This window comes from Tinamus guttatus, unplaced genomic scaffold (genome assembly GCF_059628265.1).
Source record: "Tinamus guttatus ecotype Peru unplaced genomic scaffold, ASM5962826v1 Tinamus_guttatus_pri_ptg001340l, whole genome shotgun sequence".
Classification (NCBI taxonomy): domain Eukaryota; kingdom Metazoa; phylum Chordata; class Aves; order Tinamiformes; family Tinamidae; genus Tinamus; species Tinamus guttatus.
The window spans coordinates 7,376-28,680 of NW_028289874.1; the positions used below are offsets into that span (position 1 = coordinate 7,376).

Genomic DNA, 21,305 nt, shown 5'->3' on the forward strand with positions numbered 1-21,305 from the left:
AGCAGGGACCTCACACCTCACCTCTGGTCACAGGCACGACCTTCACCTGGCACTTCTGACCATCCCCACCTCACCTGAAGATAAGGGGACAAGGGACACAGGCCTGCAGATGTGACACCACACAACCCCTCAGCCCGGCACCCTTCTGCTTCCCAAGCCAAAGATGCTCTCCCGAAAGCAAGATCCAGGCTGGGTGTAAATGATCACCCATCTCCTTGACCACTGTCCCCAGTAACATCTGACTGTTATCTCCCCCTCGTGTGGCTAAAGACCAGGACTGCCACTGAGCCATACCTGGAATAACGGGAGCCGTCCATCTCGTTTGGACTGCAGCGGTTCCACAGAGGGAATCAGATGAGCTGCTTCCGTCAGAAGGATCAATGTGCAAACATGAATGCTGAGCTAGGACAGCCACAGATCCTGCTAGGCACAACTGTCCCCCGGCTGCTCTCTCCAACCACGGGTCTCGCAATGGGCTCAGCTGGGAACGTGCTGGGAACGACCCCCTTTGCCCTGCTGCTGTGGAGCTGCTCCGGGCCACATCCTCCTCTCACAGGGGCTGCTGGAAGGGACCAGATCAGGAGCCTTTGGGCTCCTGGGGCCTCACGAGCCCAGCAAGGTGCTAGTTAGCAGCCGTGCTCTTCCCCCTGCTGCAGGCAGAGCGACGGCTGGTGGTGCCGGTCACCGTGCGCTCTGTTTACTGAGAGAGGCTCTCCCTCCAGCTAGGACAACGGACACACAGATGTCCCACAGGTGAGGTGGGAGCACACGCTCCAGCCTGGCTCTGCGTACGCCCCAACAGGAAAAACCTCTCAGGAACCGCAGGCTGGACACGATCTAGTGAAACTCTCAGGAACAACAGGCCCATCCCTTGGGAACCCTCTGGGCACCACAACTTTCAGGACAAACCTGTCAGGAAAGTGCCAGCATCTACACTGCAGAGGTGGAAAAATTCATCTTTCCAGAGAAATGTTGCCTGTAAAGCATTGCCATGGGGCCTAACACCACTGAGATGGGCATATGCTGCAATGCTCAGTTGCTAGGGTTTGGTAGCACAGAAAGGTGAGGAGACTTCTTTGCATTCAGAGAGACGAACTCTTCCTGCAAGCTGGTGGTGAGCAGGTACAGGCAACTTCCGCAGAAGGGCCTGCATGACCTAGGACCAAACAGTCATATCCAAAACTACCTGGGAACAGGTCTCCCACATCACCCCCTAGATCAGACTGTAACACTTAGTACTCAGTGTGCAAAGACTCCTGACTCAACCCATCAACCACTCACCTGATGATGACAGCAGCAGACCAGGTTAGATGAGGAAGGGTTAACCTCCCAGTGCCCGCCTTGGGATTCCTGAAGGCCCCATTATCCCGAATTATTTTTCATAATTACTGCCACACACGTAGACTACATCAAGAGTGAATCTTCACTTTGATAATTTGTGCTGTGAAATCTCACTTTGGGATCTACTTTTATCTCACACCAAACACCTGCAGGTCGTAAAAGGCAAAAAGGAAAAGAAAACGCCTCAAATCCGGCCAGGTTTTCAAGTGTCAGAGAACATTAAATTAATGCTAAATTCTAACCCACACAGTAAAGCGCCCCCCACCCTCTTCTTAAATTAGCTAAACAAAAGGGCTAAAGTGAGACGTTAACATATAATTAAGGCAGAAGGAGATAAAACTGTAGCTAATAAGGGAGGGGATGTTGACTTTTCAGAAGTTAAAATAGATCCTACAAAAAAAGAGAGAGAAGGGCTTTGTGCTTAAGCAAGGGACAAGGAATCAAACTACCTGTGCAGCTCTCCTGTTGGCTTGGCCATAAACTCCTGCTAAAAAGCCACATAAGCTTTTTAAGCTCCCCCATGCCCTGTTTCTTCACACATGAAATGGGTGTTGTGCTCACTTACCTCACGGATTCCTCTCTTTATTAACCTTTGAGAAGCCTCTGTGATCCTTGGATGAAAAGGGGCTCGTACCTTTTGGACATGTTTGCACACATACACGAGGGAAAACCTTTCTCACCAAGCCTGGACTGAGCTGCAGCGCTTTTCTGCTTTCTGCAGCTTGCAAAAGGCCTGGAAGCCAAAATCTCATCCTTAGCCATACTTTCCAGTCCAATCTGTTCCTTTAAAGTAGGATTTTTGTTTATGAAACTCAGGGAATGTCGGATTATAATCTCTCTCCTGTCAAATTAGCTAGGAAATTGTAATTTTCCTCGGGGGACATCGGTGCCCATGAAGCACGCATTTAATATTTATCACTTCAGCTAATGAAATATCTTTCCAGCCAGCTGCTGTAAGCACCTCTGGATGTCAAACTGCCAGGCTCAGATAAATGTCCCGTTGAATCCGACTAGATTCTAATAAACAGCTTTTAGGTAGGAACTCGTGTCCAATTTATAAATGTTAAAGAACAGCTTGTGTTTCAATCCCATCCAGGTGCTTTACAATCCTGGCACAACCGCTGACCACAAGGCCGTGCGTTTCGCATTAGCGCTCCCTACGCATCTCGCATACGTACGGTCACCCGCAGACCGTTCAGATGTGGGAAGGGACCTCCTGTCTGGGATTAGGAACAGCGACCGACAAGCGGGATCACCACCAGAATAAGCAGAGAGCATCCCCTGTTTAGGCACCGCTCTCCTTCCAGGCTGCCTCGTCCCTCCTGCCCCCAGCAAGGATGCGAGGGGCAGGATTTCCAAGTAACGGCCCCAGTTTGGCCCCATTGGAAGTGGGCGCCCGCCTCCTTAGGCACATTGCAGCGTAGCAGAGGCACAAATTAAACACTTCTGCGCTGCGGGAGCAGGAGGAGGAGGCCCTGGCGGAGCCGCAGGGCTGGGACGATGCCCCGCGCGCTCCCGCTGGGCTCCGCGGGCTGCGGAGCGGCATCCCGAGCCGCCTCCCTGGGGCCGGCGGGGACGCGGCTGCTCTCGCGGGGAGACGGGCCCGGTGGCTCTTCCGACGGGCGCGATCTGTGTGGTCCCCGCGCCGCGTCCTGCTGGAAAAGTACAGTGCGTCCGCCCGGCGCGGGGAGCCGATCGGCCGGCACCAGCCCGCGTGCATGTCAATGAGGGGGGGAGGGCCGGGACACACCGCTCTGTAAATACTTCTTTATTAAGACATAAATATAAAGCTGAACAGGAAAGGAGCAATGACAGGGTAAACTGTGCCAGTACTGATCTGCGCGGATGATCTTACGATGCTGAACATCTGGTTCTGCTGCTGGCTTCCATAAAATCATCTTTAAAAGCTACTCGGGTTATATCTCCATCAGCTGTTCAGTGCCCACAATGACTTCATTAACATGTTTGGCTGAAAAGAGAGAGGGAGGGAGGAAAAGGAGAGGAATTGAGTTTTGTAGCCGTGTTTCAGACCTCGCATTTTTCAAATCCGCATCTTTAAAACAAATGAGAAAAGCAGGTTTTAGGGAGCTCAAGCACAGCTTCGCTGCCTTTCTTTGCACTCTCAGACAGTATCCCCCACACACGGCAAAAGCCTAAACAACTGACTAAACATCGCAGGGTTTGTCTAATGAGAGTCTTCACATGTCCGTGTCACTGCTGAGCAACAAAGTCCCGACGGAAGTCACAGCTGCTGCTGCTGACAGATGCACGTCCGCAACGACATCCCGCGTGGCAACCTGACATCAAATCAGTTATCAGCCACCCAGCCTGTCCCCGCGACTGCCGTGTGCCCCCGAAGCGCGCGGAGCCGTGGAGGTGAGGGGCTGCTCATGCAGTCACCGAGACCCTCAGCAACCCCAACGCATGTTTAGGGGAAAAAGGGGCTTGTTTTTTAAAGCCTGGATACAAAAAAAAAAAAAAAAAAAAATCTAGTTGAACTCTCTGTAAAATTGGCCACATGAAGCGAGGCCGCTGAGCGCAGTTATCAGCGCTGCAGGGCTGAGGGGCGCAGGGATGCGGAGAACAGCCCGGCTCAGACTCCCCTGGAGCAGCTCAGCTCGCTTGGATGGGCCGTTTTCACAAGGTCACTCCTCTGCCTATTCCCAGGAGCTCTGCACAGCCTCACTGGACGTATTAATGTGCCAGTCCCTGCCCCAGCGCTGTTAATACGCTGTACTGAAAGAGCCTCCCTTTTAAAATGCACAAGCAGCTTGTCAGGGAAAGACTGCAAATAAGGGATCTAAGGCCAAAATAATAAAAACACAAAACCAAAAGACCAGTGCCTAAAAAAGCAAGCATGTGGCCTCAGACGCGACACAAAGCCTCTCTGCTCAAAGTGGGTGTCCTCAGGGTACCGGCAGGGTTAGGCAGGGAATCTAAATCACCCTCTGAGGCTTGGACACTTATTCAGGTGGAGTTCAGGTGGTTTGAATGAGGCTCCCCATTTTTCCCTTCTGTATGTCAATAATAATAACCAGCTCTCGCATCCAGGGTGCGTGGGATAATCCATCAAGGCCCGTGAGGTGCTCAGACTCACTAATGGAGGCTGTGTTGTCTCCAACGCCTTGCACAGCAGTGGGGGTGGATAGCCAAGGATGATGTAAATAACTAGTTGTGTTTTATTTACCACCGAAAAACTCCTGCCCTCAGGGGAGCAGATTTTGCAAGACGGCTGGAAAACAACAAACATGCTACCTTCAGCTATGTAAAGAAATTCCTGGCAATTCCCAAGGTGGCCGAGCCAACACGGTGCTTCTCCTGGTTGAGACGTTATCTTTGCACCAGGCAAACCATCACTCCAGAAAACAACAAAGTTTGATTAAAAACAACTCTAGAAACATCAAGGAGTATTCGCACTGTGAAAAGACAACTTTCAACTACAAACCCAATCACACAATCATATGGATGCTTTTGACTCTGCAGCCTAGGGGACAGGATTGGGTTAGCAAGACGACTGCCTTTCAGAGAGCCCTCCAGAGAACAGAAAACAAGGAGTTACTTCTCACTTTCAGCCTCAGATTGGGTAATTCAATCCTTCACTCAGGGTGTTCAGTGACAACCGATAATTAAACCTTATGGAGCCTTCTGCTGACGTCTCAGAACTTGGATGGCGACGCTGGAGCACGAAGCCCCATCTGGAGCAGTTTGGGCAGGACGAGCAGGGGTGGATGTGGTGCTCGGGAACATGAGGACCGACTGTACGAGTGCCAGGTGCAAGCGCGATGTAGGTAGCACACACGGCCTCTCCAGCACAGCTCTGCCAACAGCCCCAAGTCCAGCCTCCAGCATCTTCTCCTCCCCTCCTGGACCCCACACAGCTCTGCCAAGGCACCTCAAACCCAACCTGCAGCACTTCTTGCTATAACATTCCTCACCCCCAACAACTTTCCCAATATATCTCAAACAGGCCCTGTAGCAACTCCTGTGACTCCATTCCTGAACCTCCTCCAAGCAGACTACCTATCACGTTGATTTCTGTGATGTGAATAAGACCCTGGCTAGCATCCAGTGACAGTAATTACGTTATGCCTCTGCAGATTAGACTTGCCTTCATCTACACTTATGAAGCACCATGTCAATCTGTGGTTCTATATATAGGTTATCTGTAGCAATATTTTTAATAAGAAACTTTCTGCTTCACTTCATACAGCATCCTGCGCTGTCCTAAACTTGTGTAGCTGGGATGGGCCCTGTCACATTCTTTGCTGCAGAGGTGGCACCAACTATTTATATTTTGCATTGACACGCTCACAGGCTCTTCTGATATCTGGTATTTTACATCTGATGTCTCAAAATACTTCTCAAGAGTGGGTGAATAAGAGCATTCTCATTTCACAGAGAGGGAAACAGAGGCAGCAGCAAGTTCAGAGAGCTAAACAGCCAGCCAAAGTTGCATGGGAAATCACGACACACATTCCCTGATCTCCTTTTCCTCTGCCTGTTGTGTCGCCTCCTTGATCCATGTCGCCCAGATCCTCTGAGCTGGGCACACACTGCCCGCCCAGCCTGTCACTACTGCCTCAGAGACCGGCAGCAAGTCTCCAAACTCACTTCTCCTTGCAGAGGCTCAAAGAAAACACATGAATGTGCCTGCCTTAAATCTGCGAGAAAGTTTTGAGGCAATAAAGGGAATGGTTTTGCTCGAAACAAAGCCTGATTCCGCACCCCGGAGGGATGCGATAGGCAGATAAGGATTCACCCTGCTTCCCTCTTTGCTTCCCGGAGCCCTCCGTGCTGAGGGAAGGGAACTGCGACGCCTCTGCGTGCGCCAAAGCGAGCCGAGCTGCGGAGAGCGATTTATTACGGCCGCGGCTGCCAGTTGCCGGTGGCTCTGGCTGGTACCAGCAAGCTCAGCTCCTGCAGGAACTGTGCCTGGAACTCCGGGTGGGTGGGGAGGGCAGGAAAAGCACCTCACATGCTTAGCTGTTCAGCTCCCTTCTCCTTCCCCATTAGGGATTTCTTACCAGGCTGCCTTTTATCTGACACTGGCAGGGTTACAGATGCATTCAGCCCACAGAGAGAGAAGAGGGATTAGAGAAAGGACTTGCAGAAAGCCTTAGAGTTGGATTCCGCACCCTTAAATCATGTTCAACGAGATCTTCTCAGATTGGGAGCATCTGGAGCTAAGCAGACCCAAGCTGATCAACACATTCAACCTTTTGATTAGCACTCTGCTACAACTTGCTGACGCAGCCCAGCCTGAAGTCAGCCTGGGTGCTTGAACCGAGCGTCCACGGGGATTTTACTGAGCGTAAATCAAAAACCTGTCACACGTTATATATGCGTTCCTGCTTTGGAAGACATTTGTTTACACATACTGTACACTAGCCCCTTAAAAACATGAGGAGGAGAGCTCGTGAGCCGGGGAGCAGCAGCTTTTGGTGCTTGGCTAAAAACAAATTGTAATGCAAATAAACAGAGGGGCGGAAATGACTCCACATCCCAGCACAAACCCCGGGAGCCGATCGGGGGGCCGCAGAGCCGGCGCTTCCCTCAGCGGCCCAGCGCAGCCGTCCTGGCAGGTTCCTGGGAAGCTGCTTACAGAAAGGGGATGCCGGAGCATTCCTTTAAAAGCCATGTGAAAGCATCTCCTTGTTGTTTGCTCAATTAGCCCCAGACAGATTGCTGCTGCTGCTGCTGGTGGCAACGCCGGGTTGTAAAGGAGGAGGGGAAGGAGGGGAAAGGGGAAAAAAAAAGAAAAAAAAAAGAAAAAAGAAGGTTAGGGCCTAGGCCCAGGACCACCACGAAGTTCCAGCCCTCGGGGGCTCCAGAAAACGTTCAGTTTACTCACTCAATTACATACACTGTTTTATAAACCCTTTAAAATAAAATAGAAAACAGTCCCTGGCACAGAATTACTGCTCTATTATACAGCAGTGATGAAAGCCACTGCTGTGTATTTGCTCTCTTTAAAGCAAGAGATAGTTTAACTTAAAAAACTGGGAAGGAGGGGGCAGGGGTGGCTGCAGAAACGCATGCACGAAAACACGCCGTGGGTGGCTCCTACCACATTCACCCAGGACAGAAAGGATCAGAGAGCGGGAGAGAAGAGTAACTTGTCTCTGCAGCGATGGTTGGCCCTGGAAAGGCAGCCAGGTTGTGGGGGGGGAGAGGAACTGAAGGGGCTTAAGGGGATGGGAAGCAGCTGAAGCTTGACTTTGGGAGGCTGGAGGGTGTTTTAAATTACTTGTGGAGATAAAGAAGGGAAGCAGGTGATGGGGGCTGATTTGTTTGTGTTTACAGAGCAGCGGGGCTTTCCAGCCAAAGCCTGCTCTTTCCCTAGCTGCACTTTACTTACGTGATAGCAGGAGATGGAGGGGGGGGACCAAAACATGGCCCTGAGAGCCAGACAGGTCCCACAGGTTTCCCCCAGGCGCCTCGTGGTCCCCACCGTGCGCCAGGCAGGCGCATCCGTGGGTCCTGGGGAGCCCCAGTGCCTGTCCCGGCTGCTCCACGAGGCGGGATGCCCCAGTCCAGGAGTGGGGCTGCAAGGATTTGAGGCAAAGCACCCCTGCCTGCAGCGGGGGGCCCGGCCCAGCTCCCAGCCCGAAGCACGAGCGTTGGGGTGGACCTCGCTGCTGCGGCACGCGGACGCGGAGCGGGCACCGCACGCGGGGCTGCAGAGGCTTTTCTGATAGTTCCATGCGTATTAGACCCCTCTGCCATCCAGCCCTTCTGGAGGTACAGGCAGGTCTTGGGAGCGTCAAGTGGAATTCAGTGCCCCAGGAGAGCCCATTTCAGCACAGCTGGGACCAGATGGATTGCAGGGAGTGAAGGAATTGGGAAGAGAGATGTATGAGAGAGTGATCATGAGGGGTGCTAAGAGAAAGGTTGGTTGAAGGAAAGTGAGATGCAGGAGGAGGATACAAATGGAGGTCGCTCTCCTTTCTCTGGCACTTGTCAGAGTATTTCTGCCTTGCTCTTTCATGTGGTTGAGCTCTAGCAGAGCACTAGGGGTTGTTTTCCCTGCGTGGAGCATGTGAAAATACCTCCACGAGGTGAAGAACTGCTGCCTTATGGGGAGGTTTTCCTCGCACACTGTGAGTGTGGCACTTCACTTAGCCCGTTTGTCCAGAAAGCCTGAGCTTTCCTGGCCAAGGGACTGATGCTATGGGCAACCTACCAGTCCCTGGCAGTGGAGGTGAGGACAAATGGACTGAATGGATATTCCAGGGAAATTTTAAGCCATGACTAATGTCAGAGGAGACCTCAGAGGAGACCTTTTTTTTTTTTTTTTTTCCAATTTGGAGAACAGGCTTATTAGGATCACTTAGAAATGTGTCACTAATGTAAAAATAAAATGACAACTTCTAAAGAGATGCTTATTTTAACTGCCGACTCTCGCCTCTGTCAGGGGCACGCAGCAGTTAAACTACTCTAGGAAACAAATCTCATGGCGCGCTCAGTTTCACTATGACTTTCCACCATTCCTACACCTCCTCCAGCTCATCGCGCGCTCCTGCACACAAAATACACGTGTGCTCTGTTTAGTCTGTGTCTGTTCCTCAGGAGCTTTCATAACTCCCATCTGCACAGCAGGGCGCTTTCTGATCCCAACGTGCCCTGTGCTAAGTGCTTTCAGCTCCCGAGGACTTCACCAGGAGGGACTCGCATCTCCCAGGAGCAGGGAGAGCATCAGAAGGTCTGTTAGTTCCTTCCCATCCCGCTGCGGCTCAGCTAGGGTGAGGCGCTCTCGCAAGCAGTCAACCATTCACATGTGGAGGTTTCCTAAACTGTACCTGCCTTCAGAGGATGCCATTAGAGAAAAATGTGCTGTTTGGCCCTCATTAATATAAAACAATCTTACACTGTTTCATTGAGAAGTCCTAGGACTCCAGGCTTGGAACGGGACTTGGAAAATGATCGGAAACAGGAGCCATTCCTTACTGGATTTGTGCCTTTTTCTGTTCTTGTGTGAAACCACACTTTTGGCTACGTGATAAGCCACTGGAAAAAAACTCTCTGTTTGCACATGCTCCCAGGAGGGCCGCTAAAGGCTCCAGAGACTCTCTGTGTGCAGTGAGCACTCTTGGCCATGGAAGCGCAGGAGGAAAACAGGATTCCCCTGCCACCGGGGGAGAATCCCTGGGCTGCGGAGCAGTGCAGCGGTGGCCACGGAACTGACTCTCTCCTGTGGCCAGAACGATGCTGCCGGGGCACCGAGGCGCTGTGGACAGGGATGCTGTCCGACACGGAGCAGTCAGGAGGCGAGTGCCGGGCAGGAAATGGAGCATGGGACTGCTAGGCACGGGCACTGGAAAGAGCAGCTATGAGCAGAGACCGGAGCTGGAGTCAGGTGGGTGTCTGGGAACAACCAAGTAATCTCCATGGGACAAAGACTGGAGGAGAAGACAGAGAGAAGACTGAGAATGGCATGAAGCTGGTCCTGGAACAAAGAGCCAGAACAGAGAGGTTTCTAGCAGCAGTCAGGATCACACAGGAAATAGCTGATGCAGTTGGGACTGACGGGCTCATGCTGGGCAGCAGAAGCAGTAAAGTCTGCAGTTCCCTTCTCGCCTCAGCACCAGGACTGAATCTCAGGGCTCCTGAGGCCCACGGACACCTGTGAAACTTGCTGGCCACAAAATCATAGGAAAAAAAATCATAGGAAAATGAGGAATATAGAACAATTCTGCATTCAGCAAATATTAACATTCTGGGCAGACTGTGGCAGCAACACCAAGGAAAATAAAAATATATGGTTGCACAAAAACTGTGCAGGACCAAGCACAGTTAAGTCTGAGTCTACACCTTGGTCATGGAGTTAATGCTACTATTAAGTGTGTACCAGGACACCAAGCAAAGATTACACCAGCACCCTGGATGCTGATGTTATCTCTCTGTTTCTGCACACACACTTTGCAGCAGCAACACTGCTGTAATGAAGTTTTTGGGTGTGCAATGATTCAGATAGTCCCCAGACTTCATTGGCCTTTTATTATCCAACACATATGATATTCCTGACCCAAAGACAACAAAGATGAAGGAGAGGGATAAGGTGGGCAATTCTGTGTGGATTTTCTTGTCTCCACAATGTCTCTTTCTTGGTGTTCCTCTGAGGACAGGTTATGCCAGTTTACTGCATATGCCTCCTCCTGACTACCCTCTACCAGATGCATAACTGAACTCCCTGCTGAACCTGGCCTAGAGACTCCTTTGGGAACTGTATCCACTGACTCCAGGACTCATCTGACTCCTTGACTCCATCAGCAACACTCCTTCCTCTCTCCAGTCCTGCTCCGGTGAGTGCATGCTGGTTTTGAGCTCCTCTTAAAAAACAAGTTCATCAAAAAGGCTGCAGCACAATCCTAATAACTGTCTTAGAAACAATGATTGAATGCTTTGTGCAATTAAATTCTTTCAGAACTGCTGCCTGCCATTTCCTTTAACAACTGCCTTTAATGTCTGTCTTAACAATTACCTCCTTTTTCTTAGGTACCAGCATGTTTCAGACCGCTACCTGCTAGAGTGAGGGAGCTTTCATAAAGCCTGTCTGTTATTTCTCTGCTAGCAAATTCCTTAAACTGAAGTATCAAAGAGGAAGGAAAGTGGATGCTTCCTAAGCATGGTAATAAAGCCAGAAGAGAGAGAATCGTAGGGCTCACTGGAGACATCGTTTGCAAACCCAAAGGTTTAAAAAAACTCCATACCTTGATGGTGACAAAGGCACTTTAAAAGCACTCCCTTTGGCCAGCAATGTGAAGGGGCTGAAGTCAACACAGGCCTGGAAGTCACTGCTGACAGTTACCTGGCCTCCCTGGGTCCCTAACTTTCTTTTCAGTTTGGAAGTAACAGGCTGCATCTGATCTACCCCAAAAGCTAGTGTTCCTGTAGTTAGGTGTCCAGAGCTTTGCCAAACCCCTTATTAAGTGATGAGGTCTCCTGCCATGTCCCCAGGGAGATTATCCCACAGACCACATCGTTAGGAAAATGTTCCAGATATCCAACCTAAATTGTGTTTAAATCAATCCCATTACTCCCAGCTGTACCATTTGGACCACCCGAACTATGCCCCTACCTCTTCTGAAGAAGGAAAAGGATCAGAGCTGGTTTGAGTTACGCTTGCCTATCATTTGTGGTAGCTGTTCTCCTGCCATGCTCCTCGCATGGAACTGGAGCTCTTTTTCTGAAAGGAGGTCAGTGCACAACTGGCTCAAAGAGCTCTTGTCCCTTGAACTGCCTGGGCAGGGTGGCCTGGGCTCGTTCAGCAGAGCGGGCAGCAAACAGCCAGTTCTGCAGTAAAGTCAACTGTGGGATTTGCCTGGGGCTGTGAAGGATGATGCAGAGATCCCTGTACCTTTGACAACTCCTGGCTGATGCTTTGGAATAAGGAACTGCTGTATTTTTTTAATGTTTCTGGGAAGGTGTGTGTAGCTTTGCTGAGCGAACTTCTAGCATGTAGCTCCCAGACCAGAATCAACAGCCAGCCGCTACCGCTTGCATCTGCTGAAGTGGGACCAGTTTGCAACAAAGGGTGGCTCAAACCCAAGAGAATTAGGGTTTTTTTCTAACCTGGCTGTGGAGGTTGGAGTTTGAGGAAGGAAAAGTTACCAAACAGAACAACAGAGCCAAAGTCTTGATGAAAGGGGAAATATGGAAACAGACTTAAAGGGCCACACCAAAAGCTTGGCACAAGATACAGGAAGTCTTGGGTAAGGGAAGGGAAGTCATGGGCATGTTTTCACAGTGAGAAAGAGGAGGCCCAGTTTACTGTGGGACCAGCCAAGGTCAGAAGAGACATGTGGGGCTGGAAAGACTCCACAGCTCAGGAAATAAGCCATGAACTGCACTGAGAAATCCCAGACCACCGAGGAGAACCAAATCCTAGCCCCCCAAAAATCCAGAATGGTTAGGAAACTGAGGCAGGGAAATGAACTGAGTCTTTATTTTTTTTTTTCTCACTCAGAATAATTGCTTATTCATAATCTACCTGAATGTGTTTTTGCTAACATCAGTCAAATGTTACTTTTCCTAAACGCTTACTTTCCCAAAAAGGTCAGCTAGAGAGCCCACAGACACTCTGAGCACTGGGTTTCAGCTTTGCTGAGGTTAGCACCAGTCTCTACAAGAACAGGAAAATGAACCACAGGTTTCATCTCTGCTTCTCTCCCTCCATACATATCTAGGGACACTGAAAAAAGTTCAGACAAGGATGACAAGGATGATCAAAGAGACAGAACAGCTTTCACACCGGAGTCAACTAGACTATGATCTGCATTCTGGCAGAAATAACTGAAGTAGATGTGAGAAAGGTGAAAAGCTGGTATTTCTGTTTGGTATGATCTACCAAAGGAATCGAGCAGAGATTTATTTTCTAAAATACTAACTAAATCCACATCCTATTCATCTTGTTTCCTCACACTTCACACTGCAGATTAACAACCAAATGTGATGCTAAGGCCATTGGTTCAGACTGATGTGATGGGCAAAGCCACGAGTAAGCACAAACTGGGATATACTTGATCAAAACCACAGTGCACAGAACACACAGGAGATGTTTCCTAGAGTATCTGAGACTCACAATGCAGTATCTATACTTCGTTTTCATCAATCTTTTTACCTCTGGTTTCAAATTAAAAGAGAACTTTAGATAGCTAACGGCAGGTCACGCTCTACTTCATAAGCGAAAACCTTGCTCTGTGCTAAGACAGTTACAACTGGGAATCCACCCAGATGCTATAAAGACAAAGCAAGCAAACAAATCCCCATCTGACTAAATAACTTCACATGGAGCCTGCAAAGGAACTCACTTTTGTCCTCAGCCCACACCCTAGAGCAGGGATCTGCCAAACCCCAACCATAAATATTCATTAAAAAGCCCTCTGCTTGGGATGCAGTCATTGAGACAGCCATTTCCTGCCCATTATCTACTAGGGCAGGAAATCAACAGTTCCACTCAGGCGGTTACTGAGCCACGGCTACTCACAGTTTGATTGCAGGGCCTGACTTTGCCCAAAGAAGAGCCATGGAGCAGTAACACGGAAGCAGCATTTTGTTTAAGAAAAGCAGCTCTAAATGTAGCTGCCCTTGTTCTTAGTACTGAGCACAGCAGCTCTTTTCCACCTTGAGTTTTTGCTTGGAGCAAGGTGGATGGAAGCGTCCGGCACCCTTAGCTGGTAGCATCTACGAAGAGGAGAAGTCTATGCAACCAGTAATTTGAATGCATCACCCCTGACACTAACAAAAAATATTAGCTAATAAAAAATACCTCCTTCTGCTGAGGACAACTTCAAGGCTGATCTGAGTGTGGTCTCTGGGGAAAGACTGTTTCAGCATCCAATCTTGTTCTTTATAATCAATCTTCTTTAGAGGAGAAAATCCTGAACTATTTATGACAAGAAGCTGTACTTTCCATAAAAAAGCAAATCCTAGTATTACTGGACACCACGTTGCAGCACAGTTACTGTTTACTGGCCCTTAATGAAGAAATTGGACTAAAATTCTAATTTCATAATAAAGAAATACTAAAATTTAAAAAAGGCATTGCAAATAACAGTTTTTCTGCTTACCTTTGGTTTCAAGCCGCTGATCGCTACCAATCAAACAGTCCTTGATTTCTGCGCCCTTCTCTATCACAGCATTATGGCAAATAACACTGCCCTGAAGACTGCACCTACAACACAAACACAAAGTGAAGCAAGAAAATGATTTAAAATGATTTAAAATGACAGGCACAAAACAAAGGTGTCTACCAGAATATTTAGTAAGCCTACCACATGATCCTGATAGTAAATTCAAGTATGCTATTTTCTCAAAATCTTCACTTTTCTTGTTCTGATCGTCACATCTTTAATTTAAATTTAAATGTAATTAAAAAACTTGTGTGATTTGTCAGAGTGAGTTTGCAAAAAAAAGGTTCTAGCTGTACCTCCTGTATCTTCTTGTATACTTCTTCAATAGAATAAATACTGCCAGAGGACTCTGTAGATGGGACACTGACAGGGACTTGGAATCCAGATCAAGTCTCAGGTTTTTTCCACAGACGTCCTAGAGAACTGCAGAGATCATTTCTATGCCCCAGTTGCCAGTTAAAGGGAAGAAAAGGAACTCATTCCTTCCCTGAGAATTTTGGTGAGAATTTTCATACAGATCAGTATCTCAGCTGATGGACCTTGCTCATGTTGCATTCAAGCACCCAAACACGACTGCTCTGTGGTATCAAACCAGTAAAACCCACAACGATGGAACCTGGAACTCGTCTATTCTCTTAGGAGATTTTCACATCCATGTAGCCTTAGACAACACGAGGTTTGAAATGCTGTGCTGGGCACAGTCGAACAGGACCAGCTTTGCTAAAGTAACCTACTTTCTTGCAAAATGTTTGTGAATCTGCAGTAACAAGCTTTCGGATCTGCTGATCTGATCTTTGAGATAGGAAAGAAGTTCAAAAGCCCAAGTGCTGGCTCCACAGCTCCCCTGCTGAGGACACTGAAAGAGTTACTGCGTTGGTCTGCGCCTGTCCAAGCAGTAAAATGGAAATTCTGAATCTTAGCAAATATCCATGATGTGTACTCAAATGCTGCTCAATCAACGCCGTGAGTACTGCTAAATGGTATTAAATGTAGTTTCTTTCAAAGTTATGGAGAAAAAAACACATAGCTCTTCTGCAGATGACTTGTTTCCTGATTTTCTACACGAGCTGGAATCTGTTGAAGGGCAGAGAATTCTAAGGCATCCAGCTAAAAAGTGCTTAAAAATTTGTATTTATCAAGCGTAACACACACCCACAATAACAGATTGTGAGAAAAGTAAAAGCAAGATATACAGCCCCAGACAGACACAGATAATCTGCCCCTCATATTAGCTCCACTCTGACTCATACCATTGAGTAACTCTTCCACATTTGTGCTACTGTTAATATACATATAATTATATACATGTAAAATATATATATAATACATATATATAAATATATATATGTAAAATATATATAATTATATAGATGTAAATATATAGAATTGTGAATATTCTTGCTCAGTCAAACAGTTGATCTCTTTCTAAAGCTTTGGGCTTCAGTGATTTTCTATTTCTGCAGTTGAATGAACCACTGTGACGCCTCCAGCTGTCCCCTACCTCTGCCACGAGTTTATGGCTGCGTAACGCCTTCCCCGCGCGCACTGCGCCGCCACGACGGCTCACGGGCGGCAGAGCCATCGGGAGCTCGAGCCGCCGGCGCAGCGGGGCTCGGGCGCCAGGGCAGAGCCCTCAGCCCAGTTTCATAACCAGGGCAGAGCGAGCCAGCTGCATTCCCTGGAGAAAAAAAAGCAGGATCAGTGCTCACTCCAGGCTGCCAATCCTAAAATTAATTGCCACTCTTCTCCTGCTAACACATCCTCGCTATTGGTTACACAAATTCTTGCATTAAGCATTAAATTCCGTTGCTTCTGTAAGCCAGAGCAGAAGCCATCTGCCTCGTGCGCATAGCGAGCTCTGCGGGAGCACAAGCAGTAAAAACGGATCTCGGCCACCCGGCTCTGCAGCCACGAGCCCCCTCGAGCAGCCTGTCCCCTCTGAAGAATCCTTTCAACGCCCTCAAACTCCCCTCCTCTGACCTATAAGGAGGCAGAACGAGCAATTACGCTACAAGCCACCAGCTCAGGTTGCCCTGGCAAGGTTTCTACTAACACGTTAATAAGATAAAAAGCGGCGAAGATACACAGCAGACCCCCGCCTGCCTTTGCTCTCGCACTGTCACAAGCCACTTCCTCTCCAACAGCGCGGCACAGGCCATCGTCTTGTGCAACAGCATTTGCTTAGAGAGAACACCCGGCCTTTGGAAGAGGGCTAGGAAATGAATCAGAGGAGGGAGAACTGCCCGCCGGTGCTGCGGCTCCGGCTGGGCTTCCCAGAGGGCTAGCGAAGGTGATGGGAGAGAGTCCTCGTTTTCCACTGAAATGGCTCCCATCCAAAGCACATGCTCCAAAACACCCTCCTCTTCCATCACTTCACACCATTCAGACGAGAGCTTCCCCTGCTTTGGGAGGGCCCGATTTTTAGGTTCCCACCAGCTCTCGTGTCAAGGAGAGCCTTGGGTACACTACAGCTCTCAGTGAGGCTGCAACTCAAATGGAAAAGGGATTTATGTTGTCGTTCGGGAGTTCAGACCGGAGAACACTGGATGTCTGCTCAGAGCCTTCTTGGGGATAGTTTTTCAACTCCCAGGGAAAGAGCAGCATTGTAAAAAAGAAACTGCTGATGACATTAACATCAAAGATAAGGAAGTTTCCTGCCAAACCATTTGTTGGGAAGGACAGGCCAGGGAACCGAGATGAACTTGTCTGTGCCAGGTGCTTGCAAATCTACCCTTGTCCAATGTTAGTGAAAAATAAAAACAAAGCACTCCGCCACCCCAGGAGTTTCTTAAAACTTATAAAACCAACCAAATGCAGAAGTTTTAAAACCATACTCAACACTAGGATTACTCCAATCACACAAAACAGCAGTGAATCCGGCTTTTATTGCTCAAGTGGAACAAAACTTCAAGAGATAAAAACACAATTTGTGGGTGTTCCCTTCACCCGCTGACAGATGTAATACAGCCATTTTGAAACCATTTGTAAATGCCTTTTTTTTTAAACTATGCCATAAAGCCTGCCAAGAGAAGTATTTTGTGTGTTTATTTAATTTTTACTATTTTTTTTTTAAACTGAAGAGTAAAAAGTAAACTTTTCTTCTCTTGCAGGGTAAGTATCCCATCTCACGACAATCTGCTGTGTTCGCCTTGGACAAATAGCTGCTGTATTTCCTGCCTTGCTTAACAAATAGGTGCTATTAGTCCTCAAAGGTGATCTGACAGCATTCACTTCAGCGACACTGTTGTGTGTGCGCATATGCACATAGTTGATGTACAGCTTTATAATGCAAACCATATTTATTTTTCTTCCTAAAAATGTAGTATATTTTTAAACTTTTCAGCACTGTGAAAACGGATATCTTCTGACCTTAAAATCCAAAGAGCATGTTCAAACCCACAAGAGGAACTAATTTGGGGCGTTTGATTTATGGCTGAAATTTCAATTTGAATTTGTTTTAAGTGTAATCACCAACTGAAACTCTGGCAGCTCGGTGTTTTTTAGAAAATAAATACAAATATTCAGTGTGTGTCTGCATTCTAAAGAGAGCGTTTTACAAGCCCGGTCCTGCAGCGGGAACAGATGTAGATTTGGGCTAGCTAAGACATTAATTTGGTACACAGGTACAAAGTGTGAATGAAAGCATAGGAGAAAGTGCCTGTGTGTGTGTATATTATATGCCTGTATCTGAGAGACAGAGCGTCTGTTTTTTTTTTTTTTTTTTTTTAAGAAAAACCCCGAAGTGAGAGAACAAGAGCAAAAGGAATAGTGGCCAAGGAGGCATGGGGGGATTACAAGGATTTAGGTCTTTAAACTGCGGACCACCTAACAAGATCACTCCGAAATGCCACTAATTTCAGCTAAGGCCACAGACCCCCCTTCCTCTGCCCTCCCTCTCCCCCCCATTGTAAACAACTAATCCCAGCAGAAAACAACAGAGAGCAAAATGTACACACATTCTGCAACATTCCAGGTCCCGCTTTATCTTTTATTTATTTTTCTAAAAGGTCAGAGTATGTATGGCGCAAAGAGGGGGAGGGGAAGAGAGCCAAAAAAACCTCAAGTCCATCTCTTGTGTGGGCTCGGAGGAAGCCGGCAGAAAGCAAAGTCCAAGAGCGCACACTATGAGGCTTTTACAGCGCGGCCGCTCCAGGCCCCCGCGCGCCTCCCGCCTCCCTCCGCTTGTGGCAAAGTCGCATAGCTTCAAACCAGAGGACAGGGTGGTCGATCACATCTGAGAGAAATGTAAAGAATTGAGAAAGAATTCCATCTCCTGTCGAAATTATAAATAAGGAAGTATTAGTCCTCGAGACAGGCTGATTTATGCAGCCCTGGAACTGCTGGCTTTCGGGCCGAGTATCAGCCTATAAATCAAACTCCTAAATCAAGGGTGTCAATCGCCGTGGTGCTGAGATGCTTTGCGAGAGAAAGGCGGTTACCCCCGAAAGCAGGACGGCTGCCAGGGCACGAGGTGCCGTACCTCTTCTTAACCCTCTAAAGTGTAAATCTGAGATCAAACATCCTGGGGGGAACGGGAAATCCAGCGAGGGAGTGCTGGGCGCACCGGGAGCGAGCTGCGGGCCGCAGCCCCCTAATTACAGGCTGCCCGCTGGTTATTTAGGGCTCTGTGATTAAAGTGATGAACGCGCCTGGGAGAGAGGGGCTTAAGTAACCGAGGTCAAGCCCTCACGGGCAGCTCTTGCCCCGCTCGCGCAAGCTTGGGGAGGTATGAATGTCGCAGGTCTGCCGCGCGGCAAAGCGCCTGAAATGCCCAGGGAAGTTATCCCGCCCGCCTAGTTTAATCCCATTGTGCCCAAGGATCGACATCGTCTCCACTGGGCAGCAAAGGCAACAAGGTGTCCAAAATGTAATGCTGAAAAATATAAGCTGGAGGGGAGGAAAAAGCCTGAAGCTGAGGGCAGCCGGCTGGGAACGTTCTGCCATGCCAGGGAGTCCAGTCTCCTGCCCCTTCGTGTGAGCTACGAAGCAGGGACTCATTCAAGAGCTAAAAGCAGAGGGTTAACAAGCCTCAGCAGCTGCTTTGCTGACTGAGGGACAGGAGCTGAGGATTCCCTTGGGAGCAACATCCCCATCCCGTCCTGCCCTGACCGAGAAGAAAAGAGCCAAAACAGGCACGATGAGAGGTGGCAAAGAGGCAGGTAGGCAGCTCTAAAACCCTCCAGCAATCCCTGCGGGAATACCGTTGGGCCAGAGAGTCAGCGGCTGGGACGGACACGCAGTCACACGGGATGAGGCACAAAGACCATGGGAAAATAGGGAAGAGGCAAAAAACGCTATTAGGAAACTTGAGAACCTGAAATGCTGCCTTCATCAGCATTTATTTTTACACACTAAGACGCAGAACTCAGGGTACTGTGAATCTCACATCATGCACTCAAGTAAATACCAAAGACTACAATAGATGCCAACGTACGTGCTATAATTTATAGATACATTTCAAAGCAAGCATTCTTATGTGAATTTGGGCTTTGATCTCCTGTTTTTCCCCTTGGGGATAACAAAAACATTCTACCAACCCCCTAAATTCTTAACCCATCTCTGAGGGTGTTTTCACTAAGGAACTCGTTTAATATCTCTTTCCTAGCCAAGCTCATCACTGTGGTATGGCTCCTTTACACTTCCCCACACCCTAAACATTTTGCATTACATATTGCATATACTTGCCAGCACTCGTATTTTCCAGTGAAAGTGCAACTGACCTTAAAGAATTGCCTCCAACCTACCTTGGGTTGTTTTATTAAGTGAAACTCCGGCTGCCAGGGGAGGTGGCCTGGGAGGTTGTGCCTCACCTCTAAAACTTCGTTAAATTTGGCTGATCTTGGAACAAACAAATTGGTAGCCTTTTATGCAGCCAAAAGCCCGATTTTGCACAGTTCAGCAAAAGTCTCTGAAACGTGTTTTGCAGCAGGAAACCTCACGCATGGGAAAACCAACCTTTCTCTGGATTCACTCTTCTACAGAGGAGGGAGGGCCATGTCCTACACGAATTTAAACACACTCAGCTGATGCCCAGGGAAAGCTACCTATTTCTATTTTAAGGTAACAAAGCATGTTCGCTCCCAGCACTGTGTTTGCTTTACTTGCTCAACAGTTGGCACAGTCAGGCTGAGAGGGAGATAGTTAACCTATACTCTAGAAAGACACTTTCTCTGAGGGTTTTCAAGGGCAATTCTGGGTTGGGAACTGTATCCCTCCAGTTATTATTCATTAAATCAACTCCTGCATTAGAGAGGGTAGGTTTACAGGTAAAAGAAGACTTTCTATATGTCACCCTTACAAATTGAGCCTGGATTCTTAAGAGCTGAGCTGAACTTGTTTAGTCCCATGGTTCCCTAAGGAAATTACAGGAACATTTCTTCTTTTTCCATACCCAGTTTGGGGAAGCTTTTCAAGAACACCAAAGGCATTTACACACAGACTCCCATCAGAAATCAATAGCTGTCAGGTGCCTCAGAAAAACTCCATACCCCCTTTCTGCTAGATCCACGTGGCTAGCAGGAGAGAGAAGCTTATTTATAGCTCTGAAATCGGACACAACTCTGGCCACATAAAGAAACAAATCAGCAGAGTGAAAGGGGCTGTTTTAAAATGCCGCTTTTCTGAGCTGAGGCAAGCTTGAAGTTCAACATCTGATGTACAAGATGGATGGAAAATTGGGAAGAGCTCCCTGCACTATCAGGGAAACATCTGTATCCGAGATTAAAAGGCAGGTGGTTTATTTAACACAGATTGATATACAAAGAAACTAGCCAGAAGAAAATGCTTTTGAGTAGTTGTTGGTAGTAATAGTTCAGACATTTGTGCTATAACAGGTTCTGTATAAGAAATATCCTAAATACATTAGATATAGCACAGTCAGCTGAAACTAACTGAAAACTAGCCTTATAAGTAGCTCAACTGCCTTCTGCCTACTGTTTTCCCAGTTTGTCCTCTCTCCAATTTATCTTTCTGAAAGCAAGCTCTGTGGGCCAGAGATTGTCTCTATTCAGCATCTTACATAGCTTACATAGCATGTGCATTGAAATAAGCAGTAAAATGAAAATACAGTTACTGACCGAGGGAGTTTGCAGCATTAAACCAAGAGGTGTGACAGAATGGACAGTCCATATTTACTACACAACCAGAAGAAACAACAGCCCTTCCTACAGATAAGCACCATACCTAACTTTATCCATACCTCATGCTTATCCACACACTTGATATATTTACCCACATACACACTTTATCTGTATATTTAAACTGAGCCAGTGTGTGTGTGTGTTTTTTTTTTTTTTCCTGAATCATGTTGATATTTTTTTCCTTTGCTCTCTG

At 47.9% G+C, this 21,305-nt stretch overlaps 1 protein-coding gene across 1 annotated transcript in view; it reads right to left on the reverse strand.

The window, feature by feature from the left end:
* Positions 1-3,094: 3,094 nt before the first annotated feature.
* The window catches only part of LOC148590450 (translation initiation factor eIF2B subunit gamma-like), a 95,081-nt gene continuing 76,870 nt past the window's right edge, over positions 3,095-21,305 (reverse strand). Inside the window, exons 11-12 of the mRNA XM_088539035.1 lie at positions 13,911-14,014; positions 3,095-3,310 (exon numbers count right to left, since the gene is read on the reverse strand). Of these exons, the coding sequence (XP_088395161.1) occupies positions 3,258-3,310; positions 13,911-14,014 (157 nt within the window). The 3' untranslated portion in view covers positions 3,095-3,257. The remainder of the gene's footprint in view (positions 3,311-13,910; positions 14,015-21,305) is intronic.